The following is an 18,346-nucleotide window of genomic DNA, read 5'->3' as shown; positions in this document are numbered from 1 at the left end:
CCATCCCACCATTTCTATAGGATGGATGAGATGTCTAAAGGCACTGTTATAACAGTCGACACTGTTATGAAGCAGGAACATATTCTTTAAAAGAGCTCACATACGTTGCTGAAGGCTTGCTCATGTGCACAGAATTCCAATTTGCCTGTGTAATATGGAAATACATCCATCCATCCATTGGGACCATATTCTGTGCAGAGCGTTGGTGCTGGCGAAGCAGTCTCCTGGGCTATTGGACAAAATCCTGGACGGGTCGGCACTCTGACACAGTATACCAGTAAGCTGGCACTCATGTTGCCGACCTCAGAAGGATGACAGGCAGAGTTAACCTCACCTGGTATTAATTCAACAACTGAGCAGGATTTGAACTCAGGATCCTTGAATCCCAAGCCCACCACCCTCACCGTTAAGCCAACACCAAGCATAATATGGAAATGGCTCATTTATCAAACAGGTCCATGGAACTCTTGATATACCCGAGCTGCGATCGGAGATCGCAGATGGTTCCCGGTATAGCCAACTCGTAATATTCGCTAATTTATAGCATTTGAAAAAATTCTGCCTCATGATGAAAAATAATGGAAAAATTAAATAATGTGAATTAAAAAAAAAAAAAAACTCATCGAAAATTGTGGGGAAAAAAAATTAAATTATTGGAAATTAAATAATTGTAAATTGGGATAACAATTAAAGAATTGAAAAACTAAGTATTATATGATTGAAAAAAAAAAAAAACAATGGAAAGATTATTCTTCAAAAAGTGGGACACCACGGACACCAAGACTAACCGCTTAACGCCTCCCTCCGGGAACCATCGAGAATGCTGATGGTGAATAAAGTACAACCAACCTGGTATAAATCAAACGAACACAAAATCAACAAATTCATTGAACTCTTTACAAAATCACATGTTCAATTTAAATGATTCCTCCCGAGACGAGGAAAAATCCCCAGGAAGATGTGGGATCAACCCCGTGAGGTTATGATGGCAACAGGGCCTGATTGAAAGGTTGATGCGCAACACTCACAAGGCTAAATCCCAGCGGAAAACCAATCGTCTCGCAACCGTAATGAAATACGACGGTTCACCGTAGAGTGCTCAGTTTTCATATCTCGTCTCTGGAACAAACAATTACTTTCACCGATACCCGTCAAGAATAATGACGAAGCAACAAATCTCACGCATTCCTCAAGTGGCATTTTTCAAGTCAGATTTAATGATGGCATTAATGGTTAAAACTCTGTGACTTGTTTCCCACTTTTAATCCACACATAAGAGCCATTCGTGTGAATTGACTTGCATCGTTGAGGGCAACATTAAACGAGTGAAAACTGCAAATAGGGACAAACGATTTTGGATATCAAGAGAATGCACTATTGGGACCGATTATGTGACTTACCGAGGTCAGCACTTGGAAGGGAGGTCTTGTTGAAGGGTCGGTGACGTGTTGTCGCTGAGAGATGGAAGGATAGCTCACTGGGTTGTACGGTCGCTCTCTTTTTAAGCCGGACGGTCATAGTTTTTTGCCTCTTTGCGACCGAATCTACTAAACTGGACTTCCGGTTCCGGTTTTGAGCGGCAAGAGGTCTCCTTCGGGGCTCCCTGCTGACATTCCCAAAGTTAAGTTCCGGTTGTTATTTGTCCCGTTTTAACTGTTTAATTTTCTCACCTACATGTTAATGTGTGTTCCTAGTTCGGTTTTGTTTCAAAAATCGTGCTATTTTGTGAGTATTTATGTCGACGTTCTTACTTGGTGTTTGAGGCCTAGTCCTAGGTTTGAGGCCTACCGGTTCCACTCGGTGTTCGATCGTTTTTTTTTGTTTGTTTTTTCTCCCCATTACCTTCAATTTCTATCCTCCCCATTACCTTCAATTTTCATCCTCCCCACTTTCCAAACATCTCCCATTCTCCCAACTAATCTCTTTCTTATCTCAAAAAAAAAAAAAAAAAAAAAAAAAAAAAAAAATATACCCAACAACAACACGCTCACCTTCTCCCGATTCTGCTACTTCTTCTTCCTCTTAACTTCCTCCTCGTCTTCCTCGATTTCTTTTTTTTTTACACTTCCATGACCTAATCTGTTGAACTCTCTCATACATTAATATTAACAACAAAAACGATCTTATAATGCTTCATCTTCCTCTCTCACACATGTGGTACTCTTTACTGTTTCACAATGCACTTCTCTTCTGCTATTTTAACAGACTGCTCTCATTTCGATCTCTCCTTCATTCCTTGCCTAAAAAATCCAACTATTACAGCGCTTCTTCTCTCCATGCTCTGAATTCGCCTTCATTGCACCCTTCAAGAATTGTGTTAAATCGCATCTCTGACCTAAAACTTTTAAAAACCACAGTTTGCCATGGATGTTCGCTTTCCATCAACCATTCTTTTTTTCCAACTTCAGTGCCAACTCACCCCCCTCACCCCTCACTCTCCCTCTCAAAGCAACCATCCCACTCTTCTCCTCCAAGCCTCCCTCTCACCTCTTTCAAAAAATTCCCCCTCACCTTTCTCCCACCTTTCATCCCCCTCACTCTTCCTTCTCTAAGTTGCCCCCCTCTCATCCACCAACCTGCCTCCCTCCACTGCCCTCTCACCTCCATCTCTTCCTCCACCTCCTCAAATCCTCAACTGCCATCTTCCTTGTCTCTGTGTCCCCCCCTCTCTCCCAGCACCACAGAGCCTTTTCTCCTCCTCATTCGGCCCCCTCCCCTCGCTATTCTGCAATACCCCACACTCCTTCAGCAACCCTCCTTACCTCCCCCCCTCGTCCCTCGTCCTACCCTCCCCCCCCCCCCCCCCCCCCCCCCCCCCAACCCCCCCCCCCCCCCCCTTCATTAAAAGTGTGGACCTCAAATATCCGGGGCCTTCGCTCAAACCTTTCAGATCTTTCCATGCAGGTTGCCACTGACAAACCAGACATTATCTGCCTAACAGAAACTTTCCTCTCCCAAGACGTGTCTGACTCCCAAGTATCACTCCCTGGTTACTCCCTCTTACGGTATGACAGACCTGAGCCTCGTCCTGGTGGAGGTGTTGCTCTCTTCATCAAAGACTCTATTCCTCACTCTCTCCTGCACTGCTCTCACACTCCCCACCCCCCAGGAATACCTCTGGCTTCGGCTTCCCCTCACTCCCACCTCATGTTTATATGTGTACTGTACCGTCCACCGAACAGTGATGACTCCATCTACACCTCACTCTCCGAAAACATGGACCATCTTCTATCTTCTCATCCAAACTCTCTCTTCCTCTTAAGTGGCGAGTTCAATTGTCATCCACGCCAGTTGGCTAGGTGTGGGTACCTCTCTCACCTGCCATGGGACATCAGCAAAAGCTTTCTGTGACTCATTGGGACTGACTCAATCGGTCAACTTCCCGACCCGGATCTCAACCAATGGTACTCCATCTCTTCTGGATCTGATTTTGACAAATTTCCCTGACAATATCTGCTGCTCTTCCTTCGCTCCAATTGGTTCTTCTGACCACGTCCTTGTTAAAGTGGACATCTCTCTGGCTGTCATCAGAGAACCACCTCACCGCCCGTCGAGTCTGGCATTTCACTCAAGCCGACTGGCAGGGTCTCGAGCAGCCATCAAACTTACAGACTGGTCTCCTATCACTACTTTCTCAAACATCAACTCATCCTGGGAATTCTTTCAAAGAAACTTGCTCTCCCTCATGCACAGATTTATCCCCTCTCGTGTTCAGTTGTCTTACCCTTCCTCCCGCCCTTGGTTTACTGAAGCTTGTGGTGAGGCAGTTGTCCTGAAACAACTTGCCTTTGCCTCATGGAAAGCAAACCCAACTGAGGGCAATCTCAGTTCTTTCCACAAAGCTCGGAACAAGTGTGTATCTACCCTCAGGAGAGCCAGAAAACAACATCTTTCTCATCTCAAGTCTGAACTCTCAAACCTCTCTCCCTCCTCAAAATCCTGGTGGCGTTTAATCAAATCTGTTTCTGGTGTATGTTCCCCCTCCATCCCCTCCCTTACCTCAAATGGCCGCACTGCTGATTCCACACGTGATAAAGCTGAATGTCTAAACTCGGTGTTTGCAGCTAAATCTTGTGTCCTAAACCCATCACTATCTCTACCCACTTTACCCAGTCGCACCCAACTGTCCCTGGACTCTGTATCCTTTTCTCCTGACAAGGTGGAGAGATTGCTTTCAAACCTCGAGTCAGATTCTGCAACCGGTCCAGACGGCATCAGCCCACGTGTCCTCAAAGCCTGCTCTTCTGCTCTTGCTCACCCTCTCTCTGTTCTATTCACCCTCTCATTTTCCCAAGGTCATCTGCCATCTGCTTGGAAATCTGCTAACATCACTGCCCTGCATAAAAGGTGCAAAAACAGATCCCTGTAACTACAGACCAATCAGCCTTCTCCCAATCATCAGCAAGGTTATGGAATCCATCATTGCTTCAGACATGAAATCCTTCCTCTTCTCCAATGGCTTGATTTCCAATCATCAATTTGGTTTCAGACCAGGTCACTCTACCCTGGATATGCTGCTACTGCTCTCCCATCAATGGATGGAGGTCCTCAATGCCAGACAGGAAATCCGAGCCGTATCCCTGGACATATCACGTGCTTTTGACACAGTCTGGCACCCTGCCCTACTCACCAAACTCTCTTCCCATGGTATTCAAGGCCATCTCCACTCATGGCTGCAGACTTCCTCTCCTGTCGCAGTCAACGTGTGGCCTAAACGGAGTTCTTTCATCCCCTCTTCCTGTGCAGGCTGGAGTTCCTCAAGGTAGCGTTCTGGGCCCTGTTCTTTTTTCTGGTTTTCATCAATGATCTCTCGGACTCTCTGGAAAATCCTCTATTTCTCTTTGCCGACGACTCCACCCTCTGCCGTACCATCTGTCATCCCTCAGACCGGCAAGCAGCAGCTTCTTCGCTCACTGCAGATCTGGATAAAATCACAAACTGGTCCAACACGTGGAACATGTCTTTCAATCACACAAATCTCACACTCTCACTATGTCTCTCCCAAACGACCATTTACAAAAACCCCCATCCACTTTCTCAACAATCCTCTGGAAGAAGTCTTTTCTTTCAAGCTTCTGGGTCTCACTATCTGCCATGACCTTTCCTGGGAAAGTCACATTTCCAACCTTGCCTCAAAAGCCAGTCGCCGACTGGGAATCCTCCGTCGTGCAAAGTCCTTCCTCGGCCCTCTTGAGCTCCTGACTACTTACAAAGCTTTTGTCCGTAGCCTGATGGAGTACTGCTCTCCCCTCTGGGCTGGTGCTCCTGCCTCCCACCTTTCTTGACTTCACGCTGTCGAAACCAGGGCTTTTAAGATCATTGGCATCTCCGCGAATGAAGCTGAGTCTTTGGGCCTCTCACTCAATCACCGCAGGTTGGTCGGTGGTCTTTCTGTCTTCTACCGACTCCTCTCCAGCCTTGCCCCCCCTGCTCTCTCTGCGATTTGTCCCAACCACATTTCCACAGGGCGCTCAAGGTCCGCCAACAACCCCCTTCTGGTAAAACTACCAAAATCACGAATCACTGCTCATCTTCACTCTTTCATTCCTCTTTTTTTCCCGCCTTTGGAATAAACTTCCCTCACTCTATTCTTTCCCATTCTTCCCTCCAGGCTTTCAAAACAGCTGTTCACCACCACCTCTTATCTTCCCCCATCCAAATCCTCGATCTTTTCTACCCCCGATAATCCACCCAAGCCCACTTCCTTCAATTCTCCTGCTTTCCTTCCTGAAAGTCCCTGTAATGTCCATCTTCTCCTCGCCATGTTCCCCGTCCCATCCCCATCCCTCTCCCTTCCACAGTTCACCTGTGTCTGTTCCCCAATGTTTTAGTCCCTTCCACTCCCACCCCTCTTGTCTCATGCCTCCTTGCTGTTAGTTGTGTGTTAGCTCTCATACGAGCCTCGACCAAGGTATACAAAAAAAAAAAAAAAAAAAAAAAAAAAACTGCCAATTGTTGCACGACTAGAAGGAAGGGCTGCATCACAGGGCACACTGTCGGGTGGCCGACTAAATCTGGCTGTCCCATCTCCGTTTAGGTTGCGGGTGTGAAATAAGTCACAGTTTAAACCCTCTCGAGGAGGTTCAATCACCCAAACTCTTGGGTCTCACTCTCAGCCATGATCTCTCTTGGGCAAGCCACATTTGAAAGTTAACCTCCAAAGCCAGACAACAAATGGCAGGGCTGCCGCGAGCCACAATTGGGTCCTGGGGCAATACTAAGTGAAGGGCCACCTTCACCTATGAAACAGAATATTGAAGGAACAATTACGACTCCTTATTAATTCCGGGCTCCAGCGTAGTTACCCGACCTGCCCCCCCCTGGCATCCCTGACTACTGGGCATCCTCCGTCATGCAAAACCCTTCCTTGGCACATCTGATCTCCTATCCATATACAAGGTCTTCATCCGCAGATTGACGGAGTACTGCTGTCTCCTCCGAGCTGGCGCCCTGCCTCACACCTTGCTCAGCTTGATGCCGTGGAAATCAATCAGTTCAAAATCTTTACAATCTTCCGTGATGAAGCTGAGTCTAGGGGCCAATCACTTTCCCATCACAGATGGGTCATTGGTCTCTCCGTCTTTGTCTGCCTCCTTTCTGGTCTTGCACCTTCTGCCCTCTCCATGCTTTTCCCCCCTCCCCACCACCAGGTATCGACAGGAAGCACACGGTCAACCAGAAACCCCCTCCTTGGGATACTCCCAAAATCCAGGATCACTGTTCACCTCCACTCATTAGTTCCTCTTTTTTTCCAACCTGTAGAACCAACTTCCACATTCTCTTGAATCTCATTCTTTCCTCCAGGTCTTCAAGACAGCTATTCACAACCAGCTCAAATCATCCCCCATCCAAAACCATTGTTTTTTCTACACCCGTTAAACCACTCCCACCCCAAAATTTTTGCTTCTATGTCAACTCCTCGCATTCTTATCATTACCGACGTCTCTTGTTTGTCTGTCTGCCTATTTTCTCCCTCCGTCGTGCTGTTGGCATCCCCCCCTTCTCCTCCTGCTGTTCCTTTTGTTATACTGTGTCCTGATCCATACCATGTTCTAACTCTTCCACGAGCCTTGACGACGTACACAAAAAATAGTGATGACGACGACGACGACGACGACGACGACGACGCCGACATTCAGTCGACCTGGCATGATAGCAGAGAGGTGTGCACACTTGCCTCTGAGGTGTCTATCCTGGGTTTGAATCTCAGTCCCAGCTATATATTGTCATCTCAATGTTTTTGCTGGACCTTCCTTTGAATCTCGTAACCTGTTCAACACGTTCACATGTTGCATCAGAGCATCTTCGCTCCTGTCTAGCCCTGGTTTTGAATATTGGCCCAGCTCCAGTGCCCTCCATAAGTATTAGAAGAGTGAAATCAAATTTGTTAGTATTTTGTTGAATATCCCTTGCATGCAATAACTGCATCGAGCCTGTGACCCATCGTCCATCACCAAACTCTTGGTATCTTCATTTGAGATACTTTGCCAAGCCTTTACTGCGGCCATTTCCAGTTGTTGTTTGTTTTGTGGGATTTCTGACTTTAGCCTCCTCTTCAGCAAGTGAAATGTGTGCTCCATTTGATTTAAATCAGATTGATTTTGCCAGTCCAAAACATTCCCCTTTCACCCTCTGATGAACTCCTTGGCTGGTTGGCAGTGTGTTTTGGGTAATTGTCACGCGGCATGGTGAAGCGCCGCACGATGAGTTTGGAGGCATTTTCTTGTACGTAGGCAGACAAAATGTTTCTGTACACTTCGGAATTCATTCTACTGCTGCCATCATGAGTTACCTCATCAATAAAGGTGAGTGAGCCAGGTCCAGAGGCAGCCATGCAAACCCCAGCCAAGACACGACCTCCACCATGCTTCACAGATGAGGTGGTATGCTTTGGATCATATGCAGTTACTTCCTTTCTCTGCACTTTTTCTTTTCCATCGCTTTGGTAAAAGTTTGTCTTGGTCTCATCTGTCCATAAAACTTTGTTCCACAACTCTACTAGCTCACCTCTGTACTTCTTGGCAAATTCTAATCTGGTTTTTCTAGTTTGGTGCTGATGAGAGGTTTGCATCTTGCGGTGAAGCCTTTGGAACTCTGCTGTCAAAGTCTTCTGCGAACGGTAGATTGTGATACCATAACTCCAACACTCTGGAGGTTGTTGGTGATATCACGAACCGTTGTTTAAGGTTTTTATTCACGGCTCCGATGATTTTTTCAGTCATCAACTGCAGTTGTTTTCCTTGGCCGAAGTGGACATTGTCTATTGCTAAGTACATGAGAGGTTTCTTTCTTTTTCAAGATAGGCCTGTTCCAAGTTGATGTATTTGAGATGCCCAATTTTTTGTGCCATGGTTCTAATTGAATTATTTTGTTCTATCAGATTCCGAATTGCGTGTTTTTCTTTCATAGACAGTTATCTGGTCTTCATGTTGGTTTTTGCCGACTGGCTCCCAAGGCAAAAGCAATGAGTAAAACCAAGACGAGACATTCAAAGCTCTTTTACGTGTGAACAATCAATGCAACAAGAATCACCTGTCCGTCTTGGTTCCAATACTTATGCTTACCTAAAATGGAGGACTGAACATGTTGTTGTTCGTCTTTCGGCTGCTCCCGTTAGGGGTCGCCACAGCGGATCATCCGTTATGATCCGCATACTGATTTGGCACAGGTTTTACGCCGGATGCCCTTCCTGACGCAACCCTGGTCGCCTCTTACGACACAGGTATATGGATTGGGTTTCGCCATGATTCCGGGCTACCCTACACCCTCTCATCGCGCGGCCCAATGCAGAGCTCCCGTCCTCAAGCGATCCTCCAACCCAAGCCTCGGAGTAGCCAGATTACAGGTGCACGCCACAACACCCGTATAAATGGAGGACTGAACATAAAAAGTGTTATTGTTCCACAATGGCAAAACATATACGTAGAAAAATACTAAAAAAATAAAATCTGACCTTCTATACTCTTGCCTCATATTCATCTTTTGATCTCAAATCCAAATTTACTGATGATATAACAATAATAACAAATTTGACTTCACTCTTCCAATACCTCATGGAGGGCACTGCACATAAAATGTCATCCTGGTTTCTTTCAGGCAAGGTAATTTATCAGCGTGTGCGCCGTCCATCAGATGGATTTCAAACTGGGCCTCCCGTGTGCCAGCATTAGTGGGTTACAGATCCCACAGTGTCCTCTGTGAAGAGTAGGTGAGATATTGCTGGCAATATAAAAAAAAAATACAAATTCCTGCTCTAACTTAGGGGTCATCAATAAAGGTACAACGACATCAGTGGTACAACTGCACCCTCATCAAACAATGCCGCCCACACCCATATGCTGCATATGAAAGAAGAAAAAAGAAGGCCATCATGCGACGGTACCTTGAGCAAATTCCCCAAGTGTAAATTTAATGGAGGGTATGTAAATAAACGTCTGAGATGATTTATATGTACTTGGGTGTATGTCCTCATTTGATCGTGACCAATAAAAAGAGATAAATGTTCGGATTTGCCCACAAAAAGTTCAATGTATCGATTCGTTTGTTCATTGCACAGCGAAGGACAAGCAGCGGCAAGTTCTACAGGATTCACAATGGCCGTAAAATCACCGAACAGAATGCACGTAATCTTACTTATACATCAGCAGTTACGTGGAAACTGCTGTGTACCTGCTTCGTGGTGACCCACCTGTTCAGCAAAGAGTCCACAAACACCAATTATGCAAAGGACATTAAAAACAGCTGAGCCAACGATGGTTCCAACACCGACGTCGCCCTTGGTAATGAAAACACCTGGTTAGGGATGAGAGGCAATCGATAATGTTTCATTCTGACAAATATGAAAGCATATGGTGCAAAAGAAAGGTGCATACTAATAAACAGAGGTGGGTTCAATGGTTTACACTTACCACCAGTTGTCTGGGTCCAACATGAAATAGGACACCCTTTGTTGGTTTCCCCTGTTTTCCGCAAACTCAATAATCCTTCGTTCCTACCCCCAGCCTCTTACTTTCATCAAATTCATCTTCTGAACCTATTCCGCCCACCGTGATTCTACACCTTGTGAACAAAGCACGGAATGCCCCATAACCGATCAACAAATAAAATGGAGCAGATCACACAAAAGTTCGTGACAGGTGATGGACTAAATTGCTTGTTACCATGTCTGAAAATTTATCGTTTAAAAAGTGAATGTCAAAAAGGACAAGTCATTGCTCTGAATTGGAACAGCTCCTTGTTTATTGCTTTACATAACAGTGGGTTCATTTTAAAGTTTGATGTCACTGCATACGTACTTTCAAGCTCGCAAGAAGAGAACCATTTGCATTGGGAACTGGAATGGTGCTTGGTAGAGTGCCAGGCTGAACAGTGATTTTTTTTTGTATACCTAGTCAAGGCTCATGGAAGAGCTCGTACCAGTGCACTGGACAGATCAGGATGCAACAAGACAAAAGGAACGACAGAGAGAAAGAGAGAGGAAGGGGGTAACAACAGCAGAGTTGAAGGCCAAGATAGAGGCAGAATTGGACAAACAATGGGTATGGAGAGGAATGGGGGGCAGGATAGGATGCTTGGGTGGAAAAGATGGATAGAGAAGGAAACTTCTGATGAAGAGGGGAAAATGGAAATTTGGAAGGAGGAGGGACTGGGGTGGGGGGTGGGGAGGGGAGGGGGTTAACGATGGTAGAAAGGATCATGGTTTTGGATTGGGGATGATCTGAGATGATGGTGAACAGCTATCTTGAAGACCTGGAGGGAATAATGAAATTGAAGAGAACGTGAAATTTGGTTCCACAAGCAGGACAAAAAGAGGAATGAATGATTGGAGGTGAGCAGTGATCCTGTATTTTGGGAGTTTCACCAGAAGGGAGGTTGATGGCGTACTGTGCGTGCCCTACAGAAACCTGTGGGGGCCAAAGCGCGGAAAGAGCAGAGGGTGCAAGACCAGAAAGAAGGCAATAAAGACATAGACCATCGACCTGTCTGCGATGGTGACGTGATAAGCTCATCGACTCAGCTTCATCACAGGAGATTCCAATAATCTTAAAGGCCTTGGTTTCAACAGCGTCAAGCTGAGCAAGGTGTGAGGCACGGGAGCTAGCTCAGAGAGGAGAGCAGCACTCAATAAAGCTGTGGATGAAAGTCTTGTAGGTGGATAAGAATTCAGGTGTGCCAAGGAAGGACTTTGTACAACGGATGATGCTCAGTCTGCGGCTGCCTTTGGAGGCCAAATTTGTATCCCACTGATGGGCTGGATCTGAATCCGGACCTTAAACGAAAATCTAATCACCTTGTTCTTGTCACCTACCCGAATCATCCACCAAGTTTTCTCATAAATAATCCATCCACAAGTTTTTGCAAATATCATGCTATATATCATTTTTGGCCGAATCTCTCAATGGTGAAGTATTGATGAAGGGGTTAAAACATTTTAGTATCCGGATCTGGATCTTCACTAAAATCTAACCAATTCATCCTTTTCACACAGCCAACCTGTCCACCAAATTTTGTCCGAATCTGTCCATAACTTTTTGAGATAACCTGCTGACAGACAGACAAATAGACAGACAAATTGACAGAAAGACAAACAGACCAGGGGTGAAAACACAACTCCCATCCACCTTCGGGGCCGGAGGTAATTGGAACATCTGACTTCAACTACAGGATGCACGAAAAGTGCACGCATTAGTTGTCTGAAAAACAACATTCTGTACAACCTATGAGAAAGGGGACAGACAGTATGGGAGGACAAAATAAGGTATTGAAAAAACAAAACAAAAAGTAAGGGCCAATCTACAAAATACTTGCACAATTTTGGATCACCAGCAAACCCTCCACCCTCCTCCCCCATCCCACTTTACCCCCAAAATCCCGTCCATCGCTGTATATCCCTATGCACTGACTTTCCATCACAATCCCCTGAATTCCCTATCACGGACGCTCTTACCCGCTCTTTCTCAATTTCCCTTTATTTTGATGCATGCTTTCTCCTCTCTGTGTGTCTCTGTGCGTCTCCATCCATCTCTCCCTCCCACCCATCCTCAGCATATGTAATATGGAGACGCCTCCGAGGATAGAATTGCGAGAGCAGAAGCTAATTTAGCTTTTCTAACGGCCTAGGAATTACGAAAGAGAAGAAAAGTAGGAAATTGAGACCGTGCTTGAGCAAGGGGTCATTAAAGGGAGCAGGGATGGAAAGCTCATCGACTGCAACTTAATCACACAAATTGCTCCATAAAAGGGAGATTCTGCTTCTACACTCGGCGATGATGTTTGCTTGGAACATCATGTTTGAAATAATTCAGCTGCACAACCCAATATAGCTGTGTTATCGCCTTGTCAAGCGATAAAACAAAACACACATGAGTAAAATTCAAATATTTGTTCAGCCAAACCAATGAACACCGTCCTGTTATCGATTACTGAAAGAGGCCCGAGTTGCTTGATCATCAGCAAGCCCAACGAGTCTGCCTGCAATCTGGTCCGGCCACCAAGTAGCATTCAAAAGTGATGGTCCCCTTTTTTCAGGCAGCCAATGCATCATGTAATCAATATGCTTAAATGACATCATACAATTGTCATAATAAACGAACACATAATCTATAAACTGTGCAAAATTATCAAATAATCAATACGCTGACACTCTTAGTTTCGTGGAAGGAATGCTTTCATCTGGCTTAAGAGGTAACCGGAAAGTTTTAGAAACGAGATGTTGTCTTACATCGTCAAGGACGGTGGTATTGAAGGCAATCCACAACTCTTCAGGATTCCCCAAAGCACCCAGACCCCCCAAATATTTTTCAGTTTTGTTTGCGTTTTTAATATGTTTTCTGGAGTGAAGGGTTTTACGGTGGCTGGAGTGCAAATCCTGCCACCAACCTCCGAAAGAAAGAGTAACCCAACTGCAGGAGGACATCCGCAGACACAGTTGGGCACTAGAAATGGATGGACGTTGGCTCACAAGGAGCTCCTCCACCCTTTGGTGGGGGAAAGGAGTTAAAGGGTGGGAGTCGGGTATCATTGCCAGGACATAATAAAGAAATGACCCTGAAGCATTTACATTATATGTTTGGAAAATATATTTGCTGGAAATTCATGCTCGTCACTCACCAATCACAGATGTGAAGAGTTCTGGAGCTGAGCTTCCAGCAGCCATGAAAGTCGCTCCAGCAACATCTTCATCAAGGTTTAACCACTGGGGATGAAAACAAATAATTTAGATCTCACATGCCACCTGAACTGGATGCTACACCTTAATCATGTTGTTTATAGGAACAACCATTGTTTCGGGTCGCTCACCTGCCTTTTTTTTTTCATTTACTTTTTTTTCATTGATCGATGTTGTCTGACGATTCCGTGATTTTTCCCGGTGTAGTGGCTTTGATGTCCATCGGCACGCAAAATTTTAGCTTTCTACATCACCCAGAAGGTACCAATCTTTAATATCAGTTACTGAGTCAGTGAATAAAAAGAGATTTGTATATTAGATTATACATACGATCAAATACCACCCATCGCTTCGTTGATGGGAATACAACGAGGGGGAGAAAAAGAGGTGAGAGGTGAGAGAGAGAGGTGAGAGAGATAGGTGAGAGAGATAGGTGAGAGAGATAGGTGAGAGAGATAGGTGAGAGAGATAGGTGAGAGAGATAGGTGAGAGAGATAGGTGAGAGAAAGAGGTGAGAGAGATAGGTGAGAGAGATAGGTGAGAGAGAGAGATGTGAGAGAGAGAGATGTGAGAGAGAGAGATGTGAGAGAGAGAGATGTGAGAGAGAGAGATGTGAGAGAGATGTGAGAGAGAGATGTGAGAGAGAGATGTGAGAGAGAGGTGAGAGGGAGAGGTGAGAGGGAGAGGGAGAGGTGAGAGAGAGAGGTGAGAGAGAGAGGTGAGAGAGAGGTGAGAGAGAGAGGTGAGAGAGAGGTGAGAGAGAGGTGAGAGGGAGAGGTGAGAGAGAGAGGTGAGAGAGAGAGGTGAGAGAGAGAGGTGAGAGAGAGAGAGGTGAGAGAGAGGTGAGAGAGGTGTGAGAGAGGTGTGAGAGAGAGATGTGAGAGAGAGATGTGAGAGAGGTGAGAGAGATGTGAGAGAGATGTGAGGTGAGAGAGAGAGAGAGAGAGAGAGAGAGAGAGAGGTGAGAGAGAGAGGTGAGAGAGAGGTGAGAGAGAGAGGTGAGAGAGAGAGAGAGGTGAGAGAGAGGTGAGAGAGAGAGGCGAGAGAGAGGTGAGAGAGCAGGGAGGGGTATGGGAGCGAGAAGGGAGGGAGAGTGAGAAGGGGTGGTGGAAGGGAAGGCAGCTTGAGTTGAGAGAAAGGGAAGGCAGACGTGCGGTTAGGTGTTAATTACGATTCATACCGTTTCATTAAAATGATTCTGCAGAGAATAACAGTAAAGATGGAAACAAAATAATGTCTGAAATACATTTTCTGCCAGTCATACGAAAATACCGCCCGAGACAAAGACCACACAGACATGTTCAGAGATACACACCATCCGGAAACAAACACTGCCCCAACATGTCCAAAGACAAACACCGCCCAGACAAATCCGGAGACAAACACTGCTCGGACACATCTGGAGACAAACAACGCCTGGACACGTCCAGAGAAAAGCCATGACAGGACACATTGGGAGACAAACACCGCCAGGAGCTCAGCTGTCCGGAGACAAACACTGCTAAAATACATCCAGAGACAAATAACGCCCGGACATGCCAGAGACAAACAACGTCCGGACACATCTGGAGACAAACACTGCCAGGAGCTAAGCTGTCCAGAGACAAACACTGCTGGGACATGTCCAGAGACAAACAACGCCCGGACACGTCCTAAGACAAACAACGTCCAGACACATCCTGAGACAAACACCATCTGGACACATCTGGAGACAAACACCGCCCGGACACATCCGGAGACAAACCAGGCCCGTACACATCCAGAGCCAAGCTGTCCAGAGACAAACACCGCTTGAACACGTCTGGAGACAAACTCTCGTCCGGACACATCTGGAGGCAAACAACGCCCGAACATGCCGGAGACAATCACTGCCCAGACACATCGACAGACAAACACCGCCCGGACATGTCCAGAGACAAACCACGCACAGACACGTCCGGAGTCAAGCTGGCTGGAGACAAACACCGCCCGCACATGTCAGGAGTCAAACCATGCCAAGACACGTCTGGAGTCAAGCTGGTTAGAGACAAACACCACTCGGACATGTCCGGAGACAAACACCCATCTGGACATAAAAACCGCCCAGAGCTAAGCTTTCCGGAGATAAACACCGCTCGGATACTTCCGGAGACAAACTCCCGTCCAAACACATCCGGAGACAAACTCCTGTCCGGACACATCTTGTGACAAATACCGGGGAATATCAATCAACAAATTATAAAAACAACGTTGCATTATCGACGTTTCAGGGAGATGTGGATCTACATCAATCGTTGTAAACAGCTGCCAATCGTCATGCGATGGGGAGATTAAAATTGGCTGTAATTTAGAAAACACGTTAATACAGCAAACAGCTCGGAAATCAGGTGTTATCAAATATATTTTGCTGTCTTTAATATCAGTCAATGAGTTAGTGAGTGAGTCAGTGGTGAGAAAGAGCTTTATATGATATATATATATATATATATATATATATATATATATATATATATATATATATATATATATATATATATATATATATATATATATATATATGTTGCTGTGGTTCTCAGAACTACATGCATCCAACAGATAGTGGTCCCAAGACAGTTATTCCATTAATATACGTGTAGATAGTCCCTTCCCTTTTGTCTAGCGGGACAACAGGGGCATGCGTTGCGAATATCTTATAGTTCGGTTTGCTTACATCATTCCTTCTTCATTTCATTTCTAACTTCATTCCTACTCTTCTTTTCTGATTATTGCTGAGGTAAATCTGAGCCTCATGCACCCTTCGCTGTGAGATGGGTCCTCAGCAAAGGCCAAGCAGGCATTACGCTGGACACCCCTCCGGAGAAACCACAGCCTGCCAAACGCACACGCAGCGGTAATTTCCACCCCATGGACGGGAAACACACTCAGCACGATGCCCACGCTGCACGGAACACGTACCGAGGAGACGGAAGAAACATCACCTGAGAAAGGGGCGCTCGACCACCACATGAGCATCGACAGCACATAGCTCTCATCCTCAAGCGATCCCTCAACCCAACGTTTGCGGCGAGTTGTACAGTGTGCTCGGCAGCTCGAGATGATCGACTCGAGCTTCCGATGATCTGGGGAAGATGGCCGGTTGCATTTAAAAGGCAAACTAATTAATATCTCTTAAAAAGGCGGCACGGATAGTGTTTTCCACAACACAGGAAACACACCCAGTACAACGCCCACGCTGCACGAACACGTACCGAGGCTGATAATAGAAAGGCAACCCCACGCCACGTTGCGCGGGATGCGAGTGTGCAAGGCACAAGCGGCACCAGTTCTGGCCAATCCTTTCAACCCAGTTCTGGACTAATTATATCTATCAGGTTTTGCCCCATGTGCACGATAGCAGAATCAGACGTGTGCTTGCCACGTGCGTAATGGCGGATCGGAACGGAAGATGTTGTACCGAACGTGCTCTCAAAGGCAGACCCGTGCACCACTCGTGACACTTTGTTATCGTACAGAGCCGGGCACGAATGGACACATCTTAGTGTCTGTGCATGGGTTCGCCATACCATCGTACCTTTGGTCCTCGCTGGTGGCCGCAGACGGCGAGCGTCTTCCCGCCTCCACAGCCAGCGAAGCAGCGATCGGGCAGAGGCATGCGGCACAGCCCGGGCCACGTGGCACACACGGAGCGGGCGCGTTGGCCAGCGCTGGTCGGGGCACCCGAGCGGGCATGCAGGACTGATGCTGCCCTCGGCCGGTCATCAGGGCACGGCCCAGGGGTTCTTGAAAAGCAATTCATGGCGTTGAGTTCGGTGTGGGCGATTCGTGTCATGTCGTGAGGTCGGAGCAAGATTTTTTACGGCTCCGGGTCACCTTGTCGGAAAGGGAATGTGGCGGTTTCCGGTCATCGCGGCCGGGCCACGCAGGGGGTCAGGGCCAATCAGATCGCCTGATTCAGGTGACACCGAGTTTTGGGGTGGCCCCCCGCCCGCGGGGCCTATAAAGGTCCAAGCGGATCCTCCTCCTCTTTCGCTGCCTTGCCTCCCGCTCAAGCTACACTTCGACTCCGCCTTCCGTCGTCATCACCTCGACTCCGCCTTCTGTCGTCATCGTTGGACTCCTCTTTCTCTTCTCCACCCACACGACGCTGACTCCACCCACCCACCTGGTCCCGCCGACCACTCTGTACACTCGCTCTGGACTTCACCCTCCAAGCTCAAACCCCTCCTTCACACCCACGGTCTCGACACGAGCTTCCCGAAGCAGGAGACGATGCGCCAGCCGTCACGGGGGTACCGCGCCACGGAGCATTCCCCCAAAACATATTGGTGGCGCGTTCGGGTACCGCGTATCAATTATACCAAGGTACCGAGAGACCGTCGCCTCAACTCCTCTCCTGTCTTGCTTCAATCCCTCTTCATCGGGTTTTGTGTGTGTGTGTGTGTGTGTGTGTGTGTGTGTGTGTGTGTGTGTGTGTGTGTGTGTGTGTGTGTGTGTGTGTGTGTGTGTGTGTGTGTGTGTGTGTGTGTGTCCTGGTGCCTGTCTATACAAGTAAGCCTGCAGAAGATTGTTATTATTATTTTCGGGTTAGGTCTGCTCTGCGTCCGCTTTCATAAGTTGCTTGTTTATTGTCACACCACACCCTTCTTCCCTGTCTCTACTTGCACACCTCAATAAATCTATTGATTGTACCACATACCCTTCCTCGCCTGCTTGTAAATAATTTATTATTACAAATATTCCCTCGTTTTTGTCTTTTCCTTCATTGGTCCAGCATGGTCCGAATCTTGGCTTAACTGGGACTTTATTCCCAACGATCCGTTCCTTTTAGCCGGTCTGTCCTTGGCAGTGTCACTCAGCTGCATCCGATCCGGTAAAGTGATCCGGTTTGGTAGAGTGATCTGGTCCGGTAGAATAATCCGGTTCAGACAAGGCATACCGAGGGCATGTTCCCCGGTAATTAAATCACGTGGTTATATTTAGGTAACCGGATTAACTGGACTGAGGACCCTAAGTCACGTGGTTGAGTTATTGGCATCCACGGTTGGTTAAGCGACACGCCGCGTCATGGAATTAGCCGTGTGCGACAGCCTACAATTCCGGGGAGTCTGGTGGGAGCCGAGATAGCGCGCCCTCCCAAGTAGTCTTCTCACCCAACCCCCAACAATATATATATATATATATATATATATATATATATAT

The 18,346-nt window shown here is 46.8% G+C and overlaps 1 protein-coding gene across 4 annotated transcripts in view; it reads right to left on the bottom strand.

Annotated features, from left to right (window-relative positions):
• Window positions 1-18,346, bottom strand: part of SLC24A4 (solute carrier family 24 member 4) — a 178,312-nt gene that overhangs the window by 64,927 nt on the left and 95,039 nt on the right. For all 4 annotated transcript variants that reach the window (XM_085896455.1, XM_085896456.1, XM_085896453.1 and 1 more), the window contains 2 exons: window positions 13,111-13,195; window positions 9,689-9,792 (listed from right to left, as the gene is read on the bottom strand). In XM_085896455.1, the coding sequence (XP_085752581.1) occupies window positions 9,689-9,792; window positions 13,111-13,195 (189 nt within the window). The remainder of the gene's footprint in view (window positions 1-9,688; window positions 9,793-13,110; window positions 13,196-18,346) is intronic.

This window comes from Eptatretus burgeri, chromosome 9 (genome assembly GCF_056783735.1).
Source record: "Eptatretus burgeri isolate ZD-2024b chromosome 9, Ebu_testis_v1, whole genome shotgun sequence".
Classification (NCBI taxonomy): Eukaryota; Metazoa; Chordata; class Myxini; order Myxiniformes; family Myxinidae; genus Eptatretus; species Eptatretus burgeri.
Note: the sequence above shows the minus strand (reverse complement) of the source record. Positions and strands in the feature narration are given on the sequence as shown.